Here is a 27,961-nt window from a genome sequence, read left to right as displayed (position 1 = left end):
CAAACAGGATTATTCTGGTTTTCTTTCTGAAATATCTTTAATATTCGGCTTTTATTTTAATTATTTTTAGTTACTTCAATGCAGAAAATCCTGACCGGATCCGGAAACATTCATCATTAACCCTTACAGCTCCACCAGATCTGGAAGTCTTCCTCCACCATCAGCGTGGAACTGGGATGGTCATGTGACCCTCCAGCTGGTCTACAGAGGTTTTCCAGCATTTCTATCCGTCCAGGAGGTCTACAATCCAGATGTGTTTATTCAGAGACTCTAGATGGTAAATCCATTATTTATCACATCTTCATCACCATCACTACCATGTTGCTAAGAGACCTCTATTTTCACCTGGACATGATGATGAAGACACTTCCTGTCAGACTTTCCACCAATCAGAGAGCTTAAACTGACGGTAACGTCCAATCAGAGAGCTGAAGCGCGGACCTCCTGGTCCCTGATGCAGAAAAACTGCTTCATGCTTTTGTTACTGCGAGACTAGATTACTGTAAGTCTCTATTAGTGGGCTGTCCTAAATATGCCCTGAAAAGACTTCAGCTGATCCAGAATTCTGCAGCCAGAGTCCTGACCAGAACCTGTCCTTGAGCCGAGTTCTGCCCGAGGTTTCCTTCCTGTTAAAAGGCAGTTTTTTCCTTCCCACTGTCGCCGTGTGCTTGCTCAGGAAGCGTCTTGGGATGACATTGCCGTGATTTGACGCTATATAAATAAAGTTGAATTGAATTGACGGTAATGTCCAATCAGGAGCTGCCATGATCAGATTTCAGCCTCGCCGTCAGAGAGCGGACAGCATCCTGAAGACGTCTCGTTTCCATGGTGACAGGAAGGAAGCGGAGTTTTAAGGGTTAAAGTTGAGTGGCGGCGTTTGTCTGGACGTGTTTCTGGGGACACGGCGTCCTAACCGTTACCATGGTAACCCCGTTGAACTTCCCGTCTTCTTTCATTCAGTTTTTTCAACACTGTTTGGAGTCGCTCCCTCTAGCTCCGCCTCCTCGCCGCCTCGGCTGAACCGCCGCCTGCTCAGCTTCTCCGGGTCATGTGACGCCATGTCGCTGAAGTCTCGGAAGATGTCCTGAAACGTCTCGTCGTCTCCTGAGGGGACGACAGAACCGCTGCGTTCAGGGTTCAGATAAAACGTAGGAAGAACGGGTGGCGTGTGAGGACTGACCTGCGGCGCCGAAGATTCCCTCCGAGTCCCTCATCTCCTCGTTCATCCGCGCCATCCGCAGCCTGAAACACCCAATCACAGCGTTACTCTAAACCATCACTACAGTGTCCATTACCATGGAAACCTGCTGCTCTCAGGAAACAAGTTCAGATTTTCTGAATAAAGACGTTTAAAGACGTTTCCTGCTTTTCTTCTTCTTTCCTTCAAAGCAGCAGGTTCATCCGGTCCAGGATCAGGTTCTGGATCCAGGTCCAAGATTCAGGAACAGAATCCAGGTTCAGGTCCAGATTCAGGATCCAGGATCAGGTTCTGGATCCAGGTCCAAGATTCAGGAACAGAATCCCGGTTCAGGTCCAGATTCAGGATCCAGGATCAGGTTCTGGATCCAGGTCCAAGATTCAGGAACAGAATCCAGGTTCAGGTCCAGATTCAGGATCCAGGATCAGGTTCTGGATCCAGGTCCAAGATTCAGGAACAGAATCCCGGTTCAGGTCCAGATTCAGGATCCAGGATCAGGTTCTGGATCTAGGATCAGGATGCAGGATCAGAAGGTGAACATCATGTTTGACTCACAGCGTAACGATGTCGGCGTGGGCCGTTTCCATGGCGATGGCCAGTGGGTCCTGCCCCCTCTCGTCCACAGCGTACTGATTGGCTCCTCTCCTCAGCAGCAGACATACCTGCCTGCCTTGACCAATCAGAATCCAGTGTTGAATCTGTCCGTGAAGTGTGTGTGTGTGTGTGTGTGTGTGTGTGTGTGTGTGTGTGTACCCCGTGTGTCCGGCAGTGGCGGCGGCGTGCAGCGCTCCGTGCCCCCTCAGGTCTCGGTGGTTGACGTTGGCGCCGTTCTGCAGCAGGAACTCGCAGGCCGACAGCGACCCCTGCAGGCGACACGGGGAAACCCCACGGCTCAGCGCTCTGCAGCAGAACCAGAGGATTCGGGTCTTTACGGGTCCTACTCACCCCAATGGCGGCGCCAATCAGCGCCGTCCGTCCCTCCTCCTCGCCGACGCTCCCGTTCACCTCTGCGCCCTGTGCCAGCGCCGTCACCATGGCGACGAGGTCCCCGGACACAGAGGCGCGGTAGAGGCGCCGCCCCGCCTCCCTCCGGCGCTCTGACAGAGAAGAAACGCTGAAAGTCTGCAGACATGCGGGTCGGAACCAGAAGAGGACGCCTCACTGACCGTTTGGAGCGCCGTCGGGGCCATGGCGCCACACGAACCTCTTCTCCACGTATTTCTCTCTGATCCACGTTTCCTTCTCCGCCCTGAAGGAGGAGAAGAAGAAGAGGATGACGATGTTCATCAGAACAGAACCTGTCAGAACCGGGACACGGTACCGCGGGCTGTCGGCTCGCGGTTTGGCCCCGCCCTCCTCCAGACATCTCGCCTCGTAGATCCGGTTCACGGCGTCGTTTCCCAGAATGCACAGCAGCTGCAGAAGAAGAAGTTGGAGGATTAATGTGCATCTTCTTCTTCATGTGCTTAATTTCCAGCATCCTTCACCTTCAGCTGCTCCGCCTCCCAGGAGTCCAGCGTGAGCGAGCGCACCTTGGACACGTGCACGCCGAGGCTCCTGCACACACACACACACACACGCATCGTCACACAGGCGGCGTGGCGTCTGTCTGCCGGTGGAGGCGGAGCCTCACCTGTGGATACCCGAGCATTCGATGCACATGGTGACTCCCAGGTTGATGGAGGCCCAGCGAGGCTCCTCCTCGCCGCAGTCGCAGCACCGCTGGTTCCCGGGGGCCCTGAGGGCGGCGGCCAGCGCCGCCGGCGTCCGGCTGGGGGGCCGAGGCAAGGTGTCCGTGCCCGGCTGCGGAGCAGGAAGCTGTTTGGGCTGGACAGTCTGAGGCTCGGTCGTCTCTCGGTAGGCAAGGTCGATGCTGCCCTGCAGGGCGGCGAGCCAGGTCTGCTTCAGCTGGTCCGAGTCGGCCTGCAGAGCGCAGCACCTGAACGCAAATGCACACGCTGCATCACCATGGCAACTGCACCGTGTGTTCAACACGCACGATTCTCACTTCTGGACAGAGAGCAGCTCGAAGCAGAACCGCCGGTCGACGTGCTCCAGAGGTTTCACGGCGCAGAGTCGGAGGTCCTCAAACAGAACCGCCGCCGCCTCCTGCAGGAACATGTGATGCTTCATCACCATGGTAACAGAACCACAACATGACAACAACAACCACGGCAACACCCGGCAACTCCAGGAACTCGACCCTGAAGTAAACCCGAAACACCGAACTGGTCTGACGTTTCTGTTCAACTGAAGCACAATATATTTAGAACCAGACCGGACCGGACAATAAAACTTTCTGAAAATAGAAATTTACATTCGAACTCAGATTTAAAATTTAAATGTTAAAACAAAATTAAAAAACAAAGAAAAAAAGCTAAATTAAATATTTTAAAACTAAATTTAAAATGAAGACAAAGTTTAGAATGTTAAAATTTGAAATTTTTTGCTTTTAATTTTAAACTAATTTAACCGTTTTATTCTCTTATTTCCCCTCCCTGAGCCGTCACCTTATCGTGGTGGAGGGGTCTGTGTGTCCCGAAGATCCTAGCAGCTATGTTGTCGGGGGTTTTATGCCCCTGGTAGGGTCACCATGGCAACCAGGTGTCTAGGGGAGGGACCAGACCAAGTACGGCTCATCGACCTCTATGATGACAACAAACCTGGGCATAAATGTTCCCTTGCCCGGACGCGGGTTACCGGGACCCCCCTCTGGAGCCAGGCCTGGAGGTGGGGTACGAGAGCAAGCGTCTGGTGGCCGGGCCTTCGCCCATGGGGCCCGGTCGGACTCAGCCCGAAAGGGTTACATGGGCCCCACCTCCTGTGAGCTCACCATCTGTGGGAGGAGCCGTAGGGGTCGGGTGCAGTGTGAGCATGGCGGCAGCAAGGGGCGGGGACCCCGGCGGTCCGATCCCTGGCTGCAGAAGCTGGCTCTAGGGACGTGGAACGTCACCTCTCTGGTGGGGAAGGAGCCTGAGCTTGTGAGCGAGGTTGAGCGGTTCCGGCTAGATATAGTTGGACTCACCTCGACGCATGGCTTGGGCTCTGGAACCAATACCCTGGAAAGGGGCTGGACTTTCTTCCACTCTGGAGTTGCTCATGGTGAGAGGTGCCGAGCAGGTGTGGGCATTCTTATCAGCCCCCAGCTTGGTGCCTGCACGTTGGGGTTTACCCCGGTGGATGAAAGGGTAGTTTCCCTCCGCCTCCGGGTGGGGGGACGGGTCCTGACTGTTGTCTGTGCTTATGCACCGAACAGCAGTTCAGAGTACCCACCCTTTCTGGAGTCCTTGGAGGGAGTGCTGGAGGGTGCTCCTTCTGGGGACTCCATTGTTCTGCTGGGGGACATCAATGCTCACGTGGGCAATGACAGTGAAACCTGGAGGGGAGTGATTGGGAGGCAGGGTCCCCCCCCTCTGAACCCAAATGGTGTTTTGTTATTGGACTTCTGTGCTCGTCATGGATTGTCCATAACGAACACCATGTTCCAACAATAAGAGTGTCCATATGTACACCTGGCATCAGGATTCCCTGGGCCGCAGTTCGATGATCGACTTTGTAGTCGTATCGTCGGACCTGCGGCCACATGCCTTGGACACTCGGGTGAAGAGGGGGGCGGAGCTGTCAACTGATCACCACCTGGTGGTGAGTTGGCTCAGATGGTGGGGGAGGAAGCCGGTCAGATCTGGCAGGCCCAAACGTGTTGTGAGGGTCTGCTGGGAACGTCTGGCTGAGTCCCCCATCAGAGCGAGCTTCAACTCCCACCTTCAGCAGAGCTTCAACCATGTCCCGAGTGAGGCGGGGGACATTGAGTCCGAATGGGCTGTGTTCCGTACCTCTATTGTTGAGACGGCCAGCCGGAGCTGCGGCTGTAAGGTCGTTGGTGCCTGTCGTGGCGGTAATCCCAGGACTCGTTGGTGAACATCAGCAGTGAGGGATGCCGTCAAGCTGAAGGAGTCCTATCGGGCCTTCTTGGCCTGTGGGAGTCTGGAGGCAGCTGATGGGTACCGACGGGCTAAGCGGCATGCGGCTTCGACTGTCGCCGAGGCAAAAACTCGGGCATGGGAGGAGTTCGGCGAGGCCATGGAGAAAGACTTCCGGACGGCTTTGAGGAGATTCTGGTCCACTGACCTCAACTCGGGACGTTGTGGGACGGTGGAGGGAATACTTCGAAGACCTCCTCAATCCTACCAACACGTTTTCCGATGAGGAAGCAGAGCTGGGGGACTCAGGGGTGGACTCTCCAATCTCTGGGGCTGAAGTCGCTGAGGTAGTTAAAAAGCTCCTTGGCGGCAAGGCCCCGGGGGTGGATGAGATCCGCCCGGAGTTCCTTAAGGCTCTGGATGCTGTGGGGCTGTCCTGGCTGACATACCTCTGCAGCATCGTGTGGACATCGGGGGCAGTACCGCTGGACTGGCAGACTGGGGTGGTGGTCCCCCTTTTTAGGAAGGGGGACCGGAGGGTGTGTTCCAATTACAGGGGAATCACACTCCTCAGCCTCCCTGGTAAGGTCTATTCAGGGGTCCTGGGGAGGAGGGTCCGCCGGATAGTCGAATCTCGGATTTAGGAGGAGCAGTGCAGTTTTCGTCCTGGTCGCAGAACAGTGGACCAGCTCAATACCCTCTTTTGGGTCCTGGAGGGGGCATGGGAGTTTGCCCAACCAGTCTACATGTCCTTTGTGGATCTGGAGAAGGCATTCAGCGTCCCCCGGGGGCTCCTGTGGGGGTACTCCGGGAGTATGGGGTACCGGACCCCCTTGTACGAGATGTCCGGTCCCTGTACAACAGGTGTCAGAGCTTGGTCTGCATTGCCGGTAGTAAGTCGGATTCGTTTCTGGTGAAGGTTGAACTCCGCCAAGGCTGCCCTTTATCACCGATTCTGTTCATAACTTATATGGACAGAATTTCTAGGCGCAGCCGAGGTGTTGAGGGGATCCGGCTCGGTGGCCTCAGGATTGGGTCTCTGCTTTTTGGAGATGACGTGGTCCTGTTGGCTTCATCTGGCCGTGATCTCCAGCTCTCACTTGAGCGATTCGCGGCCGAGTGTGAAGCGGCTGGGATGAGAATCAGCACCTCCAAATCTGAGACCATGGTCCTCAGCCAGAATAGGGTAGATTGCCCTCTCCGGGTCGGGAGTCAGGTCCTGCCTCAAGTGGAGGAGTTTAAATATCTTGGGGTCTTGTTCACGAGTGAGGGAAGGATGGAGCACGAGATCGGACTCTGCGCCGGTCTGTCGTGGTGATGAAGGAGCTGAGCCAGAAGGCGAAGCTCTCGATTTACCAGTCGAGCTACGTTCCTACCCTCACCTTTGGTCATGAGCTGTGGGTCGTGACCGAAAGAACAAGATCTCGTATACAGGCGGCTGAAATGGGTTTCCTCCGCAGGGTGGCCGGGCTCTCCCTTAGAGATAGGGTGAGGAGCTCGGTCATCCGGGAGGAGATCAGAGTAGAGCCGCTGCTCCTCCGCATCGAGAGGAACCAGTTGAGGTGGCTCGGGCATCTGGTCAGGATGCCTCCTGGACCTCCCTGGTGAGGTGTTCCAGGCACGTCCCTCTGGGAGGAGACCCCGGGGAAGACCCAGGACACGCTGGAGGGATTATATCTCTCGGCTGGCCTGGGAACGACTCGGGATCCCCCCCGCAGAGTTGGCAAATGTGGCTGGGGAGAGGGAAGTCTGGGCTTCCCTGCTTAGGCTGCTGCCCCCGCGACCCGACCCCGGATAAGCGGCAGAAGATGGATGGATGGATATTTTCTTATTTTGAAAGCAAATGTAAATAATTTATTTAAGATGTAAATATTTAAAGAGAATTTCAGACGTAAACTCGTGTCTGTGAACTCACCGCTTCGCCTCCACCTGCTGCTCCAACCAGACGTCTTCCTGAAGCTTCGTGTCACATGATGGTTTCATTCTCTCAATAGTTTGATTTAAATCAAAGATCTGATCGGATTTCTGATTAATTGAAACGATCTGGTTTCAGATTTAAGCAACGCGGATCAGTTTCAGCCTGGAAACCTGATTGTGGACGTGAAATAATCATGAAGGAAAGTTACAGAAGCTCGATCAGGAGTGAGAAATGATTGAAAGCAGACCGGGGGAAGGAAGTGGACCTCAGACCGGGAGAAGGAAGTGGACGGCAGACCGGGAGAAGGAAGTGGACGTCAGACCGGGGGAAGGAATTAGACGTTGGACCGGCAGAAGGAAGAGGCGAGATCAACAGGTCATGTGTTACCTTGTGTGACTTCCTGTAGATCAGCTGGTTGTCTCGGAGGGTAAACCAGCACCTGGAACACAAAGAACTGGGTTTGACTGGAAACCAGGAGCCCAGCAGGAAAAGAAGAGCAGCGACTCCCTACCTTTTCCAGGTTTTGGCTTTCCTCCTGGAACGCTTGAATAGGTAACCCTGAATGATGTCATCGCTCCCAGGACCTGAGCTGACCATCGGCTCACCTGAAGCGTCCTTCACATGTTCAGAAATACATACATGTCACGTTCAGCACGTCCAACCTCACATGACCAACGCTGTTCCAGAAGCTCCTCCCAGGAGTTTCTGGGTCAGGTTGAGGTCTAGACCAGGGGGGTAGAAAGTCCTGCAGGTTTTCCACGTGTCCCTGCTCCAACACACCTGGCTTCTGTTAAATGGATCCAACAGCCTATGAAGTTCTGTACAATGACTGACTAGATTGAGTCAGGTGTGTTGGAGCAGGGAAACAGGGAAACCTGCAGGACTGTAGCCCTGGAGGACCGAAGCTGGTCTAGATTCTGGAGCTGTTCACGGTCCACCACTAGCTAGTGACATAGGCAGCGAGCGCAAACTGTTCATGTAGGACTTAACGAAAGACCCAATGGAGGCAAGAGACGAGCTACGAAGAGATGCAACTGATGACAGCACGGCGGGACCAACGACAGACCCTCCAGACCGCTGATGTCTTTCCTCCTGAACACACCTGAATGTATTTACCTCATTTAATGGTTTAAATTAAATCCTGCAAGTATAACACGAGACCTGAGAGGTTTATACATTTAATCCAGATGTTCTTCGGGTGCAAACACATCAGGATAGTCTGCTAGACTTGGTCCGGTTGGGGACCCGGCTCAGTTGTAGGGGGGTGTGTCCATGTGGACCGAGATTGTGTTCAAGCTGCACTTTGGTCAAACCAGCCAAACCATTAGAATAATACATCCCCATTCCCACCAGAGGTGGCGCTGCACTAGTATTTAGCAGAAGAGAGGACAAGACTGGCGTGAAGAAGAAAACTCTGTTTCCTCCACCTGCCAGTTAAACATGGAGACCAAACTATGGCTGTTTTGGGTTTTTATTGTGTCTTATGCAAGTATACTGCAGAAATACACTGCAACAATGGTCGCAGTATGAACACCAGACCAGGCAGAGGACCCTTAACGCCATCGCTATGGATTTACCCACAATGCAACGCTACGCCACATGCAGGAAGGGACTCGTTATGTAGTCCGCTTCCTGTATTTTGGTCCGCTTGAAACGGACTGAGACCTGCGTTTGCAGGTGGACCGAGACTGCTTCTTTGGTCCGAATCAGAATTAATTTGGCGCGTTCACATTTCCCCAAACGAGGAGACCTTTCCCAGTAAACGAAGTCGGATCCGGATCAAAAAGACAAATGTGGACGTGTTCTTACTCTTTGCTGCACCAGCAGGTGTTTGTTCTCCAGCTCTTTCCTTTTAGCAGCGCAGTCGGCCGACAGCTGCGACAGCTGAGGATCAGAAACACAAACCGTCAGTCCAGGGTGGCTACAGACACAGAAACAGAGCGAGCTCAGAGGTCAGAACCTGCACCGCCATCGTCTTCATGGTGGGCTCCAGATCTCTGAGCAGGTCGAAGCCTTGGTGGAAGAAGGTGAACTGAGCGTGGACGAAGGAAAACACCTGAGAAGACGAGCAGGAGTCAGCCAGTCCAGCAGTACGCAGGTACCAGCAGAGATCCAGTCAGGTACTCACTGAGTTCAAGACGTCGATCTTCTGCTGCGTTCTGAAGGTGTTGAGCTGAAACACATAACGTTCAGAGGTAAGTTCAGCTGGTTCTGCACGGTTGTGCCGCCATGTGATGGCGGAACCGCGCTGCAATGGCGGAACAGGCTGTGACAACGGAACCGCACTGCGACGGCGGAACCAGGCTGTGATTGCGGAACTGGTCTGCGAGGGCGGAACCGATCTGTGATGGTGGAACCACTCTGCGATGGCGCAACCAGGCTACAATGGTGGAACCAGTCTGTGATGGCTAGACCGCGCTGCGATGGCGGAACCGAGCTGCGACGGCGGAACCATGCTGCAATGGCGAAACCGAGCTGCGATGGTGGAACCACTCTGCGATGGCGCAACCAGGCTACAATGGTGGAAACGGTCTGTGAGGGCGGAACAGCGCTGCGATGGTGGAACCAGGCTGCGATGGTGGAACCGTGCTGTGATGGTGGAACCACGCTGCGATGGTGGAACCAGGCTGCGATGGTGGAACCAGGCTGCGATGGTGGAACCAGGCTGCGATGGCAGCTCTGAATCCGACACCAGTTCAAGTCCAAATGCAGTACGATTAAGTCCAGTCCAAATATCGTCCAGCTGAGTCTGGTCTATTTGGTCCAGTCTGACCGGGTTCATTGTGGTCCTGTTCACTTCAGACCACTCCAGTAAACACCAGTGTAATCCATCCCAGTCTGATTCAATCCAGTCCAGTTCAATCCAGTTTAATTCAGCCAAGTCCAGTTTAACTCAGTTAAGTCCAGTTTGATCCAGTCCAGACAAGTTTAATCTAGTCCAGTTTAATCTTGTCCAGTTGAGGCCAGTCCAGCTTAATCCAGTTCGGGCAACATTGGGTCTTGGTCTTACCTGCAGACAGTAGTCCAAGGCAAAGTGCTGGTGGCATTTCCGTGTGGCGAGCAGTAGGTGACTCGCCTGCTCGCCGTCTGCCACTTTGTGACGAGACACCTGAGCGTTCTTCAGCGCCGCCGTCTCCAGATCGTCACCGATACGAATAAACTCCTTCCTCGTCTCCGCCAGCTGAGGAAGGAACCTGGAGGTGTCAGAGACCATCATCACTCTCAGCAGCATCAGGTACATCGCTAGAGTTAAAACTAAAGGACTGGCAGCTTCTGTTACCATGACGACAGGAGCTGACCAATGAAATGGGTTACACTCACTGTGCACAGAGATTCGACAGCTGATGGTTGATGGCTCTCTGCGTCTGATCCAACAACATCTGTAGAACCAGAGACCACAGAGGTTAGACACCAACATCTGCCCCAGTCCAGTCCGGTGGGGTCCAGTATGTCTACGGTTGTCCAGTCTAGTGGATCAAGTCTGTCCCAGTCCAGTCTGACTAAGTCCAACCAAATTGAGACCAGTTTCAGTTCAAATCTAGCACAGTCCACTTTAAGATAGTCCAGTTCACTTCAGTCTGGTCAAGTCCAGTACAGTTTTATCCACTGTGGTCCTCTCCATTTTAATCCAGTCAAGTCCAGTTTAATCCAGAGCAGTTCAATCCAGTCCAGCCTAGATTAATGCAGTCTATCCATCCATTCTCCGCTGCTTGTCCGGGGAGGTCAATCCACCCAATTCCAACTGGGAACAATGGTCTCAGATTTGGAGGTGCTGATTTTCATCCCAGCTGTTTCACACTCGGGTGCGAATCTCAACAGGACCATGTCATCCACAAAAAGCAGAGACCTAATCCTGAGCCGGATCCCCTCAACACCTTGGCTGTGCCTAGAAATTCTGTCCATAACAGTTATGAACAGAATTGGTGATAAAGGGCTGCCTTGGCGGAGTCCAACCCTCACTGAAAATAAATCTGGCTTACTGCCAGCAATGCCGATCAAGCTCTGACACCTGTCAAACAGGGATTGACCGACAGCTCGTATAAGAGAGTCCGGTACCTCAGGGAGTATCCCCCACAGGAGCCCCCAGGGGACACGGTCAAACGTCTTCTCTAGATCCACAAAGCAAATGTAGACTGGTTGGGCAAACTCCTATGCCCCCTCCCCGGGACCCCAAAGACGATATAGAGCTGGTCCACTGTTGTGCAACCAGGGCCAAAACTGCACTGCTCTTCCTCAATCTGAGATTTGACTACCCAAAAGACCCTGCTCTCCAGGACCCCCTGTATAGACCTTACTGGGAGGCTGAAGAGTGTGATTCCCCTGTAATTGGAACACACCTTCCGGTCCCCCTTCTTGAAAAGGGGAACCACAACCCCAGTCTGCCAGTCCAGTGGCACTGTCCCCGATGTCAACGCAGTGCTGCAGAGAAAGGTGAGCCAGGACAGTCCTACAGGATACAGTCCTCCTTGCCACCAAGGAGTTTTTTTTTTTTTAACCACCTCAGCGACTTCAGCTCTGGAGAAAGGAGAGTCCACCCGAGTACCCCAGCTCTGCTTCCTCATCGGAAGACGTATTGGTATGATTGAGGTCTTCGAAGTATTCCTTCCACCAACTCACAATATCCCGAGTTCAGTTTAGCAGCTCCCTATCTCTGCTGTACACAGTATCGACAGAGCACTGCTTCCCCCTCCTGCGTCACTGGATGGTGGACCAGAATCACCTCGAAGCCGTCCAGAAGTCGGTCTCCATGGCCTTGCCGAACTCCTCCCACGCCCGAGTTTTTGCCTTGGCGACAGCCGAAGCTGCATGCCGCTTAGCCTGTCGGTACCCATCAGCTGCCTCCAGAGTCCCACAGGCCAACAAGGCCCGATACAACTCCTTCTTCAGCATGACAGCATCCCTCACTGCTGGTGTCCACCTACAATTTCTGGGATTACCCCCACAACAGGCACCATCGACCTTACGGCCACAGCTCTGGCTGGCTGCCTCAACAATAAAGGCACGGAACACAGCCCACTCAGACTAAATGTCCCCCACCTCACTCCAGGTCTCACTGTCATTGCCTACGTGAGCACTGAAGTCCCCCAGCAGAACTATGGAGTCCCCAGAAGGAGCACCCTCCAGCACTCTCTCCAAGGACTCCAGAAAGGGTGGTTACTCTGAACTGCTGTTGGATAAATAAGCACAGACAACAGTCAGGACGCGTTCCCCCATCCGAAGGCGGAGGGAAACAATCCTTTTGTCCACCGGCGTAAACCCCACTATACAGACACCAAGCCAGGGGCTACTAAGAATGCCCACACCTGCGCAGCGCCTCTCACCATGAGCAACTCCAGAGTGGAAGAAGGTCCAGCAGTCCCTCTCGAGGGTTCTGGTTCCAGAGCCCAAGCCATGCATCGAGGTGAGTTCAACTATATCTAGCCAAAACAGCTCAACCTCGCTCACAAGCTCAGGCTCCATCCCCACCAGAGACGTGACATTCCACATTTCTGGAGCCAGCTTCTGCAGCCGGGGATCGGACCGCCAGGGTCCCCGTCCCTTGCTGCCACCCAGCTCACCTTGCACCCGACCCCTACGGCTCCTCCTGCAGATGGTGAGCCCACGGAAGGTGGGGCCCACATAATCCTTATGGGCTGAGCCCGACCGGGTACCACGGGCAAAGGCCGGCCACCAGACACTTGCTCGTGCCCCACCCCATGCTTGGCTCCAGAAGGGGACCCTGCTGGCCAGCGTCCAGGAATGGAATCATTTTCGCCAAAAATTGTCAACATCATAAGGGTCTAAGAGCCACACTTAGACTGATCCCTCCCTTAGAAATATGTTTGCCATGGGTGACCTTACCAGGGGCATAAAACACCCGACAAGAGAGCTGCTACGACAGGGGTGGGCAACTCCAGTCCTCAGCCCAGTCTAGTTTAATCCACTCCCGTCTAGTTTTAGCTAGTCTAGTTAAATTTATTCCAGTCTACTCAAAGGAGTCATAACCTGGTCTTTTCATGTCTCCACTGTCCTCTCAGTGCTTTTAAATAATTGTTCAAAAACTTATTAAACAAAAAAAATTTAAAATGCGCCTTTGCTTACTATTTACTCATCGTAAAACTTTTCTTGTGAGATTTCATGCTTGATTTTGATAAACATAGATATTAGTTTAAATAATGTTAATGAGGTCCGCACTGATTGATCGTTAGAAGTCCAGCACTAGAAGGGGGGACGGGGCCAGTATGTCTAATGCTTAAAACAGCAGCTAGTGATGGCAAGCGAACCGACAGCGGCATCTTTCTGAAGTCAGCCATTTATGTTTGAACCCGACTCTGAGCCTAAGAGAGAAGGTACCAAGATGGTGGAAGGAGCATTTACAACAAACTGTCTCTGAATGTCATCATTTTCATGTCTGCTCACCTGCTGTAAAGTCAGATTGCATGTTGACAACAAGGCATGTTGTTCATGTCAATACATCTAGGTTTTATTCTGTGTTGGACCTTTTCTTAAACTATGAATGTACTTTTTAAAATAAATCCGAAGTTAAAGAGGTAAAAAATTAAGTAATGCTGACGCTGCATCATATTTCCCTACCAAACTTACACACACGCCACACCGAACTTACCGGCAGCCAGATAAGCACACACATTTTAACATGGAACTGCACAAAGCAGCGCGTTTACTTTAGGTTTTATTTACTGTCAGTGTTTATCTTAATTAATTTGCCTTTTTAGAAGTTTCCAGAAGTCTGGAAAATGTGGTGATTTCCACATGACATTTAGTCACCGTGCGGCCGTGTTACTGTTACTGTACAGATAAATAACATGAAGTTAAATATCCTGTAAAAATAAAGCATCACGGTTTGGCTTCCTGCTGACCAATGTAGACTCATGTTTTATATATGCAGCATCACCTGCCATCTTTTATGTTCTAATTATCGTCTGTTGAGCTGCACATGTGGAAATTCTGCAAATAGAAAGAACAGGGACACAGCAAGATATTACTAATTACTGTGCTTAGAAAATAAAATGTGTCTTTCATTTCTCAAGTGCTCAGAAGGAAGGATGAAGCTCCAAACTCCCCCGTGTCTGATCCAACATCCTGGCATGGAACCTGTCTGATTAAATGCTTTTTCATTCCAAAATGCAAGAAACATTTATAAGCAGGATTGTGTACATTTACCGATTGGAGGAAATGAGAGGGAAGTTTCTTATCTATACCCAAACATTCAGAAATGAAGCTAATCAAATGACGAATAACTGCAAAAGGTGATATGTACTTGCCATTTTGTACAACAAATAGTAACTTTGATGGTAACTTTAAATACACAACTTTACCATAGACACATTTCTGCATGACTTTTGAATATGAAATGTAAATCTGAAGTAAAAAAACAAAAAAACAAAAAACAGCCCACTAAAACACAATGCCTTTATTAGTGTAAAGACATAAAATCAATGCCCATTTTTAATGTAATAAAATGAAAATGATATTTTTCACCCTTTGTTATTGATTCTGTGAACAGAGTAGCCAAGTTTTCTGGGTTAAATGTGGTGTCTGGTGGTTCTGGAACCACTGAGCAAGCCTCCAAAGAAATCTTCCTTTTCCTCCAGACTGAGTTGAGACTTCTTCAGTAATGGCTGTTAGGATCAGGGAAGGCTTAGAACCACGGTATTAAGAGATGTGCAGACTCCTACATCATCTTCACTGCTGTCGCCTGGGTTCCTTTTCTGCACAGAACCAGATACTGACATCAAAACAAGCAATAAAAGTGCCTCTTAGCTTCCATTAAGAATGTATGTGTTTGAATTAATGATTATTTTTCTGGATGTAAAACGAATGAGAAAGACAACAAACCTGTACTTCTAAAGTGAGGGTGTAAAGTCCTTGATGACAGCTGTGTTCCAGTTGTTGCTTGCGTTACCGGGTCAGTCTATCAGCCAACATCTACCTGTAAACCGCTGGTGCTGCGCATGGCATGAGATGTGCTGGACTAAAATCTGCAAATAGAAGTTAGAAAAATATCAGATCATCTCATGAATAGATGTAGGTGTAAATAGCTGCAGTTTATGAGTCAAAAATATTGTAATACCAATAGATAAAATCCTATAAAGCACTTTCTTGCCAAAGTTTTATAAAAAAAACAAAACGTTTTGCCCTCCCACAAACCTCATGTAGATAAAAATATATAAAAAGTAATAATTATCTGGCTTGATGCAAATGTGACGAAACATATATTTCAGATCCATACACGGCAGAAGTCAGACACCCATATCCACAGAGGCTGTTGCCATAGCAACCACCCAGATAAAAGAGGTGGGGGTCCACACCTCAGTGGTGACATGCAGAACCCTCCACCACCGGACTTTACAGACAGTTCACCAGCTTCGAACTCCAGGAGGCTCATTTCTGCCCAGTGTTACCAGTAAAATTTATCCGCAAATATTACGTCCTGCACAGCTCCCGCTTTACACACATTATGTGAAAATATCAGACAAATTAATGGTTAATGGTAATAGTTCAGTGATAAAATCTGATGCTATTGGAAATAAAAAAAGCAGTAAGATGTCATAATTTTTTTTATAAAAATACACATCCTCCCTGATGAAATGATGGCAGCATCAGACTACATGATGGTCACCATGTTAGAATAAATTATAAAAACTGCCATGTCGAGGTCGGAGGAAAACACTGGCATCATGACAAACCAACCATCATGAATACTGTACGTACTGTGTGGTAGCAGGCATGAAAAATAAGAAATAGAGAAGTCTTTTACAACATTTGCGTAGCAGAGCGTAAGATAAATAGAAAATAAAACATGGGGCTCATTTGTACACAGCAGGATGTTAAACCTTCAGACTTGTCCCATTAGCATTAGCGTTAGCATTATCTGCATCAGGTTAAGTCACGTCTCAGTCATGGCAAAAAATAACTTTATATCATAAGCAAAACTTACCGACTGCATTGATGGTGAGCCGCTTAAAGTTGCAAATGTCCCTCTTTCCAGCCACAGTAGGTTGATGCTTTCTTCACCTGGTTTTTTCCTCAAATGTTTGCAAAATGCACAAGCCAGCCGCAATCGGCAGAGATGCAGGTGCATTATCAGCAAAAATAAATGTAATCCATCTGTCCCTGGTAGATTGGTCGCTGATGAAGGGAGAGCAAAAACATCCTGGTGTTGGTTTTAGCAACAGGCAACCAAACAGTGGACATGGGATCGCTGTTTCCACATCTTCTCACAGCTTGTTGATAACGGCGACTGAGGAAGGCCCAGCAGGTGGGTTTAGGCCTAGAACAGGGGTGGGTTTATACATTTAACTCCCCGGGATGACAAAATCCCGGGGGCAAATAAAATAGACGCGTTTGCAAGACTTCAGCATTGTGGACAGTTTTGCTGCGAACAAAGCGCCCAGATGGAAAGCTCGACTGTCTTCAAAAGAAATGTGTCCGGGGATGTTAACACTTCTTTAAATCGATCAAGTCCAGTCTAGTTTAATCCAGTCCAATTTGATCTAGTCCAGTCTACTTTATTCCAGTCCACTATAATCCAGTCCAGTCCAGTTTGATCCAGTCTAGTCCAGTTTGATCCAGTCTGGTCCACTTTAATCTAGTCCAGTCCAGTTTGATCCAGTCCAGTCTGGTGTTTCAGCTGAATTAAAAACACTGCAGACAGTAATATTTTGCCGTCATTTTCTTTTACTCTTAAATACCCAGAATCCATCAGGATATGTGACATCACAGGTGTGTCTGTCCTTAGTTACACCTCCTGGTTAAATCTGCCAGAAAGTAACTCAGTTCCAGTTGATAAAAGTAACTAGTTACCAGAGAAAGTAACTATTTCATGATTTTCTAAAATGTGTTGACAGGTTTATCAGGTTTGAAGTTAAATTTTGAGGAAACTGATCATGTGAGGCCGCTGAGAGCGCCTCACACCTTCATCCGCCTGAAGCTGAACTCACCGTGTGGAAGCCGAGCATCTCCTGCAGACCTTGGTGGAACCGGTCCAGACAGGTCTGAGAGGAAGCAAACAGGAAGTCAAACAAACGGCGCCACATCGGCCGTGTTTCCATCAGGGCGGCGTACCGTGACGACGGCGTCCTCCTTGTGGTATGAGAATAGCTCAGTCAGGCTGCTCAGAAACAGCTGATTGGTCACGTTGTATGTCTGCCCCGCCTCCACCATCTTCCTGCACAGCTTCATCACCTGATTGGTCAGAAGGGTTAGACTCATAGCAGACGTTCCACATAGCAGAACACCGGGTTTTTATGTGTTTTTACCTTCTCCAGTCGAGTATCCAGCAGAGAAACGTCGGCCTCAAACTGATCCAGAGTCAGTCTGAAAAAAATGGATGAAAAACAGAAGACCTTGGTGAGAAAGCAGAGACGCCACAAACTGTTGTTTGTGTTTACAGCAGAAATAAACATGTTTACAGCAGAAATAAACAGGTTTACAGCAGAAATAAACAGGTTTACAGCAGAAATAAACACGTTTACAGCAGGAATAAATATGTTTACAGCAGAAATAAACATGTTTACAGCAGAAATAAACAGGTTTACAGCAGGAATAAATATGTTTACAGCAGAAATAAACATGTTTACAGCAGAAATAAACATGTTTACAGCAGGAATAAACAGGTTTACAGCAGGAATAAACATGTTTACAGCAGAAATAAACAGGTTTACAGCAGAAATAAACATGTTTACAGCAGAAATAAACAGGTTTACAGCAGAAATAAACAATTTTACAGCAGAAATAAACAGGTTTACAGCAGAAATAAACAATTTTACAGCAGAAATAAACATGTTTACAGCAGGAATAAACATGTTTACAGCAGGAATAAACAGGTTTACAGCAGGAATAAACATGTTTACAGCAGAAATAAACAGGTTTACAGCAGAAATAAACAGGTTTACAGCCTGGTACAAGAAACATTTAGGTTTAATAGGTCAGGTTTACCTTCATGACAACTGTGGGGGGAGGGAATTTTTTCTAACTCGTCTGTTTAAAAGTAATTTAACCTCGAAGTTCTGCATATTTAGAGGTGTGTCCTTTTGATTGACAGGTACCCGAGTGTAGACTAACCGCAGTTTTCAGCCGGTTAACAACGTGACTTAGCTTCAACCTGCTTACCTCCGTTAGCTGGTTAGCTCCTGTTATCTCCGGGTCGGTTAGCTATTAGCTACAGGCAGGTGAGAGACTGATAGATGTCAATCACCCCCCCCCCCTTTCATTGTAGGGGGACAGAATTGGCATCAGTAGAGTGTTACTGGTTTTGTACTGGAATCCTCTACAAGAACCGAACTGGTCCCATAACAGCAGCCTGAGCGTCCCGACGTGAGGACTTAAGGATCCTCAGTTCCAGGTTTATTTTCCTTCTATATTAGTTTCTTAAGTCGGCCTCCACAGACAGAATTATATCATGTCTGTTTTGATGATAAGTTATTGATTTCTGATAATAATTGTAGAAAATAATAAATCTACAACATCAGTAACAACAAGTCAATCATCTCTACAGGTGCATGAGGACAAGCGTAGTCCATGTGGCTCTGTGGGATTGTTTTGTGTTCAAACTAAACTTAACTAAGGCGAAGCACAGCGCCTGAATATGGAAGGCCGGTTGCGCCAAAAAAGTGTGTCAGAACATCTTCAAAATGCGTGTACCGATCGCATCAAGAATGCGTTCTGAAACGATTTCGTGACGCGTTCTGACCGCCTTCAGACCGTCTTCAGACCGTCTTAACATCCATTGGTTGAGGACTATGGGTTATGCCAAAAAAAGTTATTTTTTATTTGAATGCCATTTAATTGTAAAAACTACGGATGAAATGCAAACCACTCAATAATAACAATAATTATTATAATAGCCTAAGATTGGCAGACGTCACTTTCTGACTGGTCTCTAGGGCTGGGTGATTAATCAGATTTTAATCTCAATTACGATCTGGTTTCCAACGATCATGAAAATAAAAGGGTGTGGTTATTATTAAATAGCAGCAAAACAAAAGAGATGATGGTTGACTTCAGGAGGAACAAGAATAAACAAAGCACTGTTTCCATCCTGGGAGAGGAGGTGGAGGTGGTGGAGGAATACAAGTAGGGCTGGGCGACATGGCCAAAAAAATAAAATCTCCGATTTTTTTTAAACCAAATCCAATTTTAGATTTTAATAGATTTTTTTCCCTTTACTGTAAAGAAAATGAAAAAAATTACAAATATTCAAAATTATTTTTTTTCAAAAATGCTTTTATTGCAGTCAGCCTAAAAGTTTACCTAAATTTAAAGTGCAACTAAACAAGCGGTTAAACAAGATTGTAAAAAGAGATGCAGGCGCCGCTGTAAACATTATAAATAACATGTTTCCACTTGGTGCGTTTCCACTGTGAGATAGTTTTTAAGTTTTGATCATACATTTAAGAATAGGCCTCATCTCACTTGTGTAATTTTATTCTAAAATAAAAAACTGATAAATAAATAAATAAAAATGCCTCCTCTTGGAAGAAAAATAGTGATTCCTTATCGAGTATTTTGACATTAAATAACCAAAACAATTTCCCACATTGGCAATGAGGGAATAAAAATAAATGTTTCTTTACACATAACATGTTTAGAGAAAATTGACCTCTTTGATACAAAATACTATTTTTAAAAAAAATCCCTGAATGTTACTAAAGCTATATTTCTAACACACATGTATTATTACATTCTTGCTGTTTTTTGTTTAATTTACAGATTTTTGGCAAAAAGACGAGCCTGTCGACTGCATCTGGCTTCAGACCCCTGTGGCATGTGACCCCCTCCCACACTGTAACCCCTGTGTTTCCATCACACCTAGAACTGCACAAAAACTAAATATCATCATAAAACCCGCTGCTATAAAAGTTTTTACGATCTCAAGAGGTGGTTTTTCAGACATTTCAATACAGAACTATATTGCAAAAGTGTAATGGAAACACTTTTTTTTGCGTTTACGTGTCCCCAGACGTGACGTGGGGGTCGTGACGTGACGTGGGGGTCGTGACCAGGTAATTCTCGGAAAAGATGGCGGGGTGTGGAATAAACACCAGCGAATTTCAGAGTTTTAGAAAAGAAAATTACATTTTGCAAAAAAATGTAATGGAAACGCAGACAGGGCACTTGTACTTTTTTAGCTTCCATGTTGTGTTTATGCGTTTCTGTGGGAAACCAGCGGGAGCGCGCTGACGTCACTATAAGGTACGGAAGCCCAAAAGGTGCTGGCGGGGCAAAAGAAAAAATCCTGATTTTCATAAAAATAAATCGTCATGTACAGCAAATTCAAATTAATCGATTAAATCAATTAATCACCCAGCCCTAACTACAAGTATCTTGGAGTCTAGCTGGACAACAAACTGGACTGGAAATGCAACACTGACTACATCTACAAGAAAGGTCAGAGCAGACTGTACTTCTTAAGGAAGCTGAGATGGTTTAACGTCTGCACCAAGATGTTGCGTATCTTCTATAAGTCTGTTGTGGAGAGTGCAGTCAGCTTTGCAGCATCTGCTGGGGTAGTAGCATCAGAACCAGAGACTTGAAGAGAATCAACAAACTGATCCAGAAAGCTGCTTCTGTGCTTGGAGTAACTCTGGAGCCGCTGGAGCTGATTGTCCAAAGAAGAATGCTGCACAAGCTGATGAAGATGATGGAGGATTCTTCACACCCTCTCCACAACACAGTGATGAAACAACAAAGTGTGTTCAGTGAGAGGCTTCTTCAGGTCCGATGCAAGACTGAAAGATACAGAAGATCCTTCTTGCCAGCAGCCATCAGCCTCCGGAACAAGACCTCCTCTAATTAATTATGATATACAACAATGTTGAATTTCCCTTTGGGGATTAATAAAATATTTTGCATTTCATTTATCTTTCTCTCTGCAGTTTCCTCTCCTGCTGTCTTCAGCTGCTAATCGAGCGTCTCTGGCGTTGCAGCGCTGTGCTGTAAACTCCTCCCACAGCCGCTTTGCTTCCATTCAGACACTGTTGCCAACTTGGAGACTTTCTCGCTAAATCTGGAGACTTTTTTTTGTTAAAAGCAACAAATCTAGCAGCTTTTACTGGAGTTATTAGAGACTTTTCTGGTGTTTTGGCGACAGACTTGAAGGCACATATTGTTCTGCAGTTACTGTAAGGAAGGAGCAGCGGGAGCCTCTCCCGTCCTAAAGCACTCCCAGGCGGCCAGTCTCAGTCGGCTCCGGCTGCAGGTCCATGTAGAATAACTGCAGTAGGTTGTGGAAGTTCACCTAAACATAGTTTATACCACTGTCAGGGACAACTGGCTGCATTATTTTCCTATACATAGTTCGGCCAGTTAAACACTGTAATATCCCTCCGTTACGGGGCGTTACCATAGCAACGCGTTAACCAGCTGGTTCAGATCAGCCGTCTTTTAACAGGTGAATGAGAGAAACGCGCTGCAGCCTGACAGCGGTTGTTTGGTATAAAACGTACATCCAGACCAACGTAAAATAGTTCCTATATAAACGGTAAAAGCGGATTAAACAACTCGGAACAGTGCATTAGACGGTTATAATGCACGACACGGAGTCTAGAACACCACAACGTGCAGCGTTGTTTATAAATACTGGATAATTGTGTTAAATAATCGAGATCTCAGTCTCACTGGAAATAATTGTGATGAGAAATTCTGTCATGATCGAGCAGCCCTAATGGTCGCTGGATTCTCTGATAACCTGCAGATTATCACCGTCCATCTTTCCATCTGAGAGACCAGTGGTGTTACTGGTCAGTTTCCAGTTAAACCAGTCGTGTTACTGGTCTGTTTCCAGTTAAACCAGTCATGTTACTGGTCTGTTCCCAGTTAAACCAGTCATGTTACTGGTCTGTTCCCAGTTAAACCAATCATGTTACCGGTCTGTTCCCAGTTAAACTAGTCATGTTACCGGTCTGTTTCCAGTTAAACCAGTCATGTTACCGGTCTGTTCCCAGTTACTGGTCTGTTCCCAGTTAAACCAGTCATATTACTGGTCTGTTCCCAGTTAAACCAGTCATGTTACTGGTCTGTTCCCAGTTAAACCAATCATGTTACCGGTCTGTTCCCAGTTAAACTAGTCATGTTACCGGTCTGTTTCCAGTTAAACCAGTCATGTTACCGGTCTGTTCCCAGTTACTGGTCTGTTCCCAGTTAAACCAGTCATATTACCAGTCTTTTCCCAGTGAAACCAGTCATGTTACCGGTCTGTTCCCAGTTACTGGTCTGTTCCCAGTTAAACCAGTCATATTACCAGTCTTTTCCCAGTGAAACCAGTCATGTTACCGGTCTGTTCCCAGTTAAACCAGTCATGTTACTGGTCTGTTCCCAGTGAAACCAGTCATTTTACTGGTCTGTTCCCAGTTAAACCAGTCATGTTACCGGTTTGTTCCCAGTTAAACCAGGCATGTCACTGGTCTGTTTCCATTTAAACCAGTCATGTCACTGGTCTGTTTCCAGTTAAACCAGTCATGTTACTGGTCTGTTTCCAGTTAAACCAGTCATGTTACTGGTCTGTTCCCAGTTACTGGTCTGTTCCCAGTGAAACCAGTCATGTTACTGGTCTGTTCCAGTTAAACCAGTCATGTTACCGGTCTGTTCCCAGTTACTGGTCTGTTCCCAGTTGAACCAGTCATGTTACTGGTCTGTTTCCAGTTAAACCAGTCATGTTACCGGTCTGTTCCCAGTTACTGGTCTGTTCCCAGTTAAACCAGTCATATTACCAGTCTTTTCCCAGATAAACCAGTCATGGTACTGGTCTGTTCCCAGTTAAACCAGTCATGTTACTGACCTGTTCCCAGTTAAACCAGGCATGTCACTGGTCTGTTTCCATTTAAACCAGTCATGTTACTGGTCTGTTCCAGTTAAACCAGTCATGTGACCGGTCTGTTCCCAGTTACTGGTCTTTTCCCAGTTAAACCAGTCATGTTACAGGTCTATTTCCAGTTAAACCAGTCATGTCATTGGTCTGTTCCCAGTGAAACCAGTCATGTTACTGGTCCATTCCCAGTTAAACCAGTCATGTTACTGGTGTGTTCCCGTTAAACCAGTCATGTTACCGGTCCGTTCCCAGTTAAACCAGTCATGTTACCGGCCTGTTTCCAGTGAAACCAGTCATGTTACCGGTCTGTTCCCAGTTAAACCAGTCATGTTACTAGTCTGTTCCCAGTTAAACCAGTCATGTTACTGGTCGGTTTCCAGTTAAACGAGTCATGTTACTGGTCTGTTCCCAGTTAAACCAGTCATGTTACCGGTCTGTTCCCAGTTAAACCAGTCATGTTACCGGTCTGTTCCCATTTAAACCAGTCATGTTACCGGTCTGTTCACAGTTAGACCAGTCATGTTACTGGTCTGTTCCCAGTTAAACCAGTCATGTTACCGGTCTGTTCCCAGTGAAACCAGTCATGTTACCGGTCTGTTCCCGTGAAACCAGTCATGTTACTGGACTATTCCCAGTGAAACCAGTCATTTTACTGGTCTGTTCCCAGTTAAACCAGTCATGTTACCGGTTTGTTCCCAGTTAAACCAGTCATGTTACTGGTCTGTTTCCATTTAAACCAGTGATGTTACTGGTCTGTTCCCAGTTAAACCAGGCATGTCACTGGTCTGTTTCCAGTTAAACCAATCATGTTACCGGTCTGTTCCCAGTTAAACCAGTCATGTTACCGACCCATTGCCAGTTAGACCAGTCATGTTACTGGTCTGTTCCCAGTTAAACCAGTCATTTTACTGGTCTGTTCCCAGTTAAACCACTCATGTTACTGGTCTATTCCCAGTTAAACCAGTCATGCTACCGGTCTGTTACCAGTTAAACCAGTCATGTTACCGGTCTGCTTCCAGTTAAACCAGTCAAGTTACCAGTCTGCTTCCAGTTAAACCAGTCAAGTTACCAGTCTGTTCACAGTTAAACCAGTCATGTTACTGGTCTGTTCCCAGTTAAACCAGACATGTTACTGGTCTGTTCCCAGTTAATGCTCTGTTCCCAGTTAAACGAGTCCTGTGACTGGTCTGTTTCCATTTAAAACAGTCATGATACTGGTCTGTTCCCAGTTAAACCAGTCATGTTACTGGTCTGTTCCCAGTTAAACCACACATGTTACTGGTCTATTCCCAGTTAAACCAGTCATGCTACCGGTCTGTTCCCAGTTAAACCAGTCATGTTACCGGTCTGCTTCCAGTTAAACCAGTCATGTTACCAGTCTGTTCACAGTTAAACCAGTCATGTTACTGGTCTGTTCCCAGTTAAACCAGACATGTTACTGGTCTGTTCCCAGTTAATGGTCTGTTTCCATTTAAACCAGTCATGTTACTGGTCTGTTCCCTGTGAAACCAGTCATGTTACTGGTGTGTTCCCGTTAAACCAGTCATGTTACTGGTCTGTTTCCAGTGAAACCAGTCATGTTACCGGTCTGTTTCCAGTTAAACCAGTCATGTTACCGGTCTGTTCCCAGTGAAACCAGTCAAGTTACTGGTCTGTTCCCAGGTAAACCAGTCATGTTACTGGTCTATTTCCAGTTAAACCAGTCATGTCATTGGTCTGTTCCCAGTGAAACCAGTCATGTTACTGGTCTGTTCCCAGTTAAACCAGTCATGTTACTGGTCTGTTCCCAGTTACTGGTCTGTTCCCAGTGAAACCAGTCATGTTACTGGTCTGTTCCCAGTTAAACCAGTCATGTTACCGGTCTGTTCCCAGTTACTGGTCTGTTCCCAGTTGAACCAGTCATGTTACCGGTTTGTTCCCAGTTAAACCAGGCATGTCACTGGTCTGTTTCCATTTAAACCAGGCATGTCACTGGTCTGTTTCCAGTTAAACCAGTCATGTTACTGGTCTGTTCCCAGTTACTGGTCTGTTCCCAGTGAAACCAGTCATGTTACTGGTCTGTTCCAGTTAAACCAGTCATGTTACCGGTCTGTTCCCAGTTACTGGTCTGTTCCCAGTTGAACCAGTCATGTTACTGGTCTGTTTCCAGTTAAACCAGTCATGTTACCGGTCTGTTCCCAGTTACTGGTCTGTTCCCAGTTAAACCAGTCATATTACCAGTCTTTTCCCAGGTAAACCAGTCATGTTACTGGTCTGTTCCCAGTTAAACCAGTCATGTTACTGACCTGTTCCCAGTTAAACCAGGCATGTCACTGGTCTGTTTCCATTTAAACCAGTCATGTTACTGGTCTGTTCCAGTTAAACCAGTCATGTGACCGGTCTGTTCCCAGTTACTGGTCTTTTCCCAGTTAAACCAGTCATGTTACAGGTCTATTTCCAGTTAAACCAGTCATGTTACCGGTCTGTTCCCAGTTAAACCAGTCATGTCATTGGTCTGTTCCCAGTGAAACCAGTCATGTTACTGGTCCATTCCCAGTTAAACCAGTCATGTTACTGGTGTGTTCCCGTTAAACCAGTCATGTTACCGGTCCGTTCCCAGTTAAACCAGTCATGTTACCGGCCTGTTTCCAGTGAAACCAGTCATGTTACCGGTCTGTTCCCAGTTAAACCAGTCATGTTACTAGTCTGTTCCCAGTTAAACCAGTCATGTTACTGGTCGGTTTCCAGTTAAACGAGTCATGTTACTGGTCTGTTCCCAGTTAAAACAGTCATGTTACCGGTCTGTTCCCAGTTAAACCAGTCATGTTACCGGTCTGTTCCCAGTTAAACCAGTCATGTTACCGGTCTGTTCACAGTTAGACCAGTCATGTTACTGGTCTGTTCCCAGTTAAACCAGTCATGTTACCGGTCTGTTCCCAGTGAAACCAGTCATGTTACCGGTCTGTTCCCGTGAAACCAGTCATGTTACTGGACTATTCCCAGTGAAACCAGTCATTTTACTGGTCTGTTCCCAGTTAAACCAGTCATGTTACCGGTTTGTTCCCAGTTAAACCAGGCATGTTACTGGTCTGTTTCCATTTAAACCAGTGATGTTACTGGTCTGTTCCCAGTTAAACCAGGCATGTCACTGGTCTGTTTCCAGTTAAACCAGTCAAGTTACCAGTCTGTTCACAGTTAAACCAGTCATGTTACTGGTCTGTTCCCATTTAAACCAGACATGTTACTGGTCTGTTCCCAGTTAATGCTCTGTTCCCAGTTAAACGAGTCCTGTCACTGGTCTGTTTCCATTTAAAACAGTCATGATACTGGTCTGTTCCCAGTTAAACCAGTCATGTTACTGGTCTGTTCCCAGTTAAACCACACATGTTACTGGTCTATTCCCAGTTAAACCAGTCATGCTACCGGTCTGTTCCCAGTTAAACCAGTCATGTTACCGGTCTGCTTCCAGTTAAACCAGTCATGTTACTGGTCTATTTCCAGTTAAACCAGTCATGTCATTGGTCTGTTCCCAGTGAAACCAGTCATGTTACTGGTCTGTTTCCAGTTAAACCAGTCATGTTACTGGTCTGTTCCAGTGAAACCAGTCATGTTACCGGTCCATTCCCAGTTAAACCAGTCATGTCATTGGTCTGTTCCCAGTGAAACCAGTCATGTTACTGGTCTGTTCCCAGTTAAACCACTCATGTTACTGGTCTATTCCCAGTTGAACCAGTCATGCTACCGGTCTGTTCCCAGTTAAACCAGTCATGTTACCTGTCTGCTTCCAGTTAAACCAGTCGTGTTACCAGTCTGTTCACAGTTAAACCAGTCATGTTACTGGTCTGTTCCCAGTTAAACCAGACATGTTACTGGTCTGTTCCCAGTTAAGCCAGTCATGTTACTGACCTGTTCCCAGTTAAACTAGTCATATTACCAGTCTTTTCCCAGTGAAACCAGTCATGTTACTGGTCTGTTCCCAGTTAAACCAGTCATGTTACTGGTCTGTTCCCAGTTAAACCAGTCATGTTACCGGTCTGTTCCCAGTTACAGGTCTGTTCCCAGTTGAACCAGTCACGTTACTGGTCTATTTCCAGTTAAACCAGTCATGTTACTGGTCCGTTCCCAGTAAAACCATTCATGTAACTGGTCTGTGTATCCTTCTCCAGATGTGCGGGGTCTTTAAATCAGCTTGCTGCACATGCGCACTCTGTGTGTTTCTCACCTGAAGTCAGGTGAGTCTTTGATGCATTCCTCAAAGTCCAGCAGGGAATCCATGATACTCTTCCGTCACTGTCACTCAGTTGGGCTGCTGATAAAGTTTATTCCAGCCTCCACATCCTGACCGTTACCACTAGTTACAGCTAGTTAGCGCTAGTTAGCAGTTAGCCCGCGGCTAGCCCGTTAGCTCGGCTGCAGGACCTCCGGTGATTCATGCCGTTAAGCTCCGCACCGGATCCAAACTCTCACCGCCCACAGCGTGGTAAAAACAGGCGTCAGCATCCTGCCCTCGCGCCTGGTCACGTAACGACTGGGTCCACAGGGTCCGCTCCTGATCCGCCGGTCGGTTCGGTTCTGAAAGAAGCGGAATCAAAGTGTTTTCAGGGTAACAGCTGCCCCCGCGTCCTGCTGTCTGTTGCTAACCGACCGGTTCCGCTGCGTTTCCGGTCTGTTCCAGGCAGGAGAGACGGCGACACCCAGCGGTGCGGGGAGGAACTGCACCCAGGGGTGAAATTAAATTAAATTAAATTAAAATAAATGAAATGCTAAATCTTTTAATTATGTCATCTGCCTGGCTTTTTATTTTAATTTAATTTATTCCAATCTTTCTGTTCTATTCTACAGTCATTAGCACATTCTCCAACACAACATCTAAGAACACAACAACAGGGAAGAACATAGATCAGTGCTGGTCAGACTGGTGCGCGTCCAGGTGGGTGCAGGTGTTCCCAGGTAGAGCTGGAGGCAGATCTCTACTTTTCCCTCCCTTCAACAGTCTCTATGTTAAAACACAAACAATAAATCCTGCAGAGAACTGGACCAGGTTCTCCGTCTGACAAACAGTTCAGCTAAGACCAGAACTGAAGAGCCAAGTCTGCAGCTTAAAGCCTAATCCTGGTCCTCAACCTGGTCCTGGACGT

General features: G+C 47.7%; 1 protein-coding gene across 3 annotated transcripts; it reads right to left on the bottom strand.

The window, feature by feature from the left end:
• Positions 1–53: 53 nt before the first annotated feature.
• Positions 54–27,387, bottom strand: LOC306760585 (arf-GAP with coiled-coil, ANK repeat and PH domain-containing protein 2). Of its 3 annotated transcripts, XM_079246509.1 has the most exons (21): positions 27,046–27,387; positions 17,296–17,353; positions 17,102–17,221; positions 16,978–17,031; positions 10,358–10,416; positions 10,047–10,230; positions 9,165–9,209; positions 8,997–9,092; positions 8,846–8,920; positions 7,548–7,651; positions 7,424–7,475; positions 3,207–3,307; positions 2,832–3,137; positions 2,686–2,755; positions 2,520–2,614; positions 2,365–2,447; positions 2,144–2,295; positions 1,952–2,061; positions 1,754–1,864; positions 1,181–1,242; positions 54–1,104 (listed from the first exon to the last, which is right to left on the bottom strand). In XM_079246509.1, the coding sequence occupies exons 1-21, from the start codon at positions 27,096–27,098 to the stop codon at positions 953–955; spliced, it is 2,142 nt and encodes a 713-aa protein (XP_079102635.1). In that variant the 5' UTR covers positions 27,099–27,387; the 3' UTR covers positions 54–952. The 3 variants fall into 3 exon arrangements, with proteins under 3 accessions (XP_079102635.1, XP_079102636.1, XP_079102634.1); XM_079246510.1 differs by having other exon boundaries at positions 1,754–1,868; positions 2,365–2,614; XM_079246508.1 differs by having other exon boundaries at positions 2,365–2,614.
• Positions 27,388–27,961: the final 574 nt, after the last annotated feature.

This window comes from Telmatherina bonti (genome assembly GCF_933228915.1).
Source record: "Telmatherina bonti genome assembly, chromosome: 9".
Lineage (NCBI taxonomy): Eukaryota > Metazoa > Chordata > Actinopteri > Atheriniformes > Telmatherinidae > Telmatherina > Telmatherina bonti.
This window is presented reverse-complemented; position numbering and strand designations above follow the sequence as displayed.

What these genes read in the sequence shown, in the direction of transcription:
- LOC306760585 (XM_079246508.1), bottom strand. Translation starts at nt 27,098, where the DNA reads ATGGATTCCCTGCTGGACTTTGAGGAATGCATCAAAGACTCACCTGAC. An exon ending in AAAGCCAAAACCTGGAAAAG is followed by an intron (nt 7,476 to 7,547) that starts GTAGGGAGTCGC and finishes TTTGTGTTCCAG; the next exon opens with GTGCTGGTTTACCCTCCGAG. An exon ending in GAGCTGCTCTCTGTCCAGAA is followed by an intron (nt 3,138 to 3,206) that starts GTGAGAATCGTG and finishes ATTTGCGTTCAG; the next exon opens with GTGCTGCGCTCTGCAGGCCG.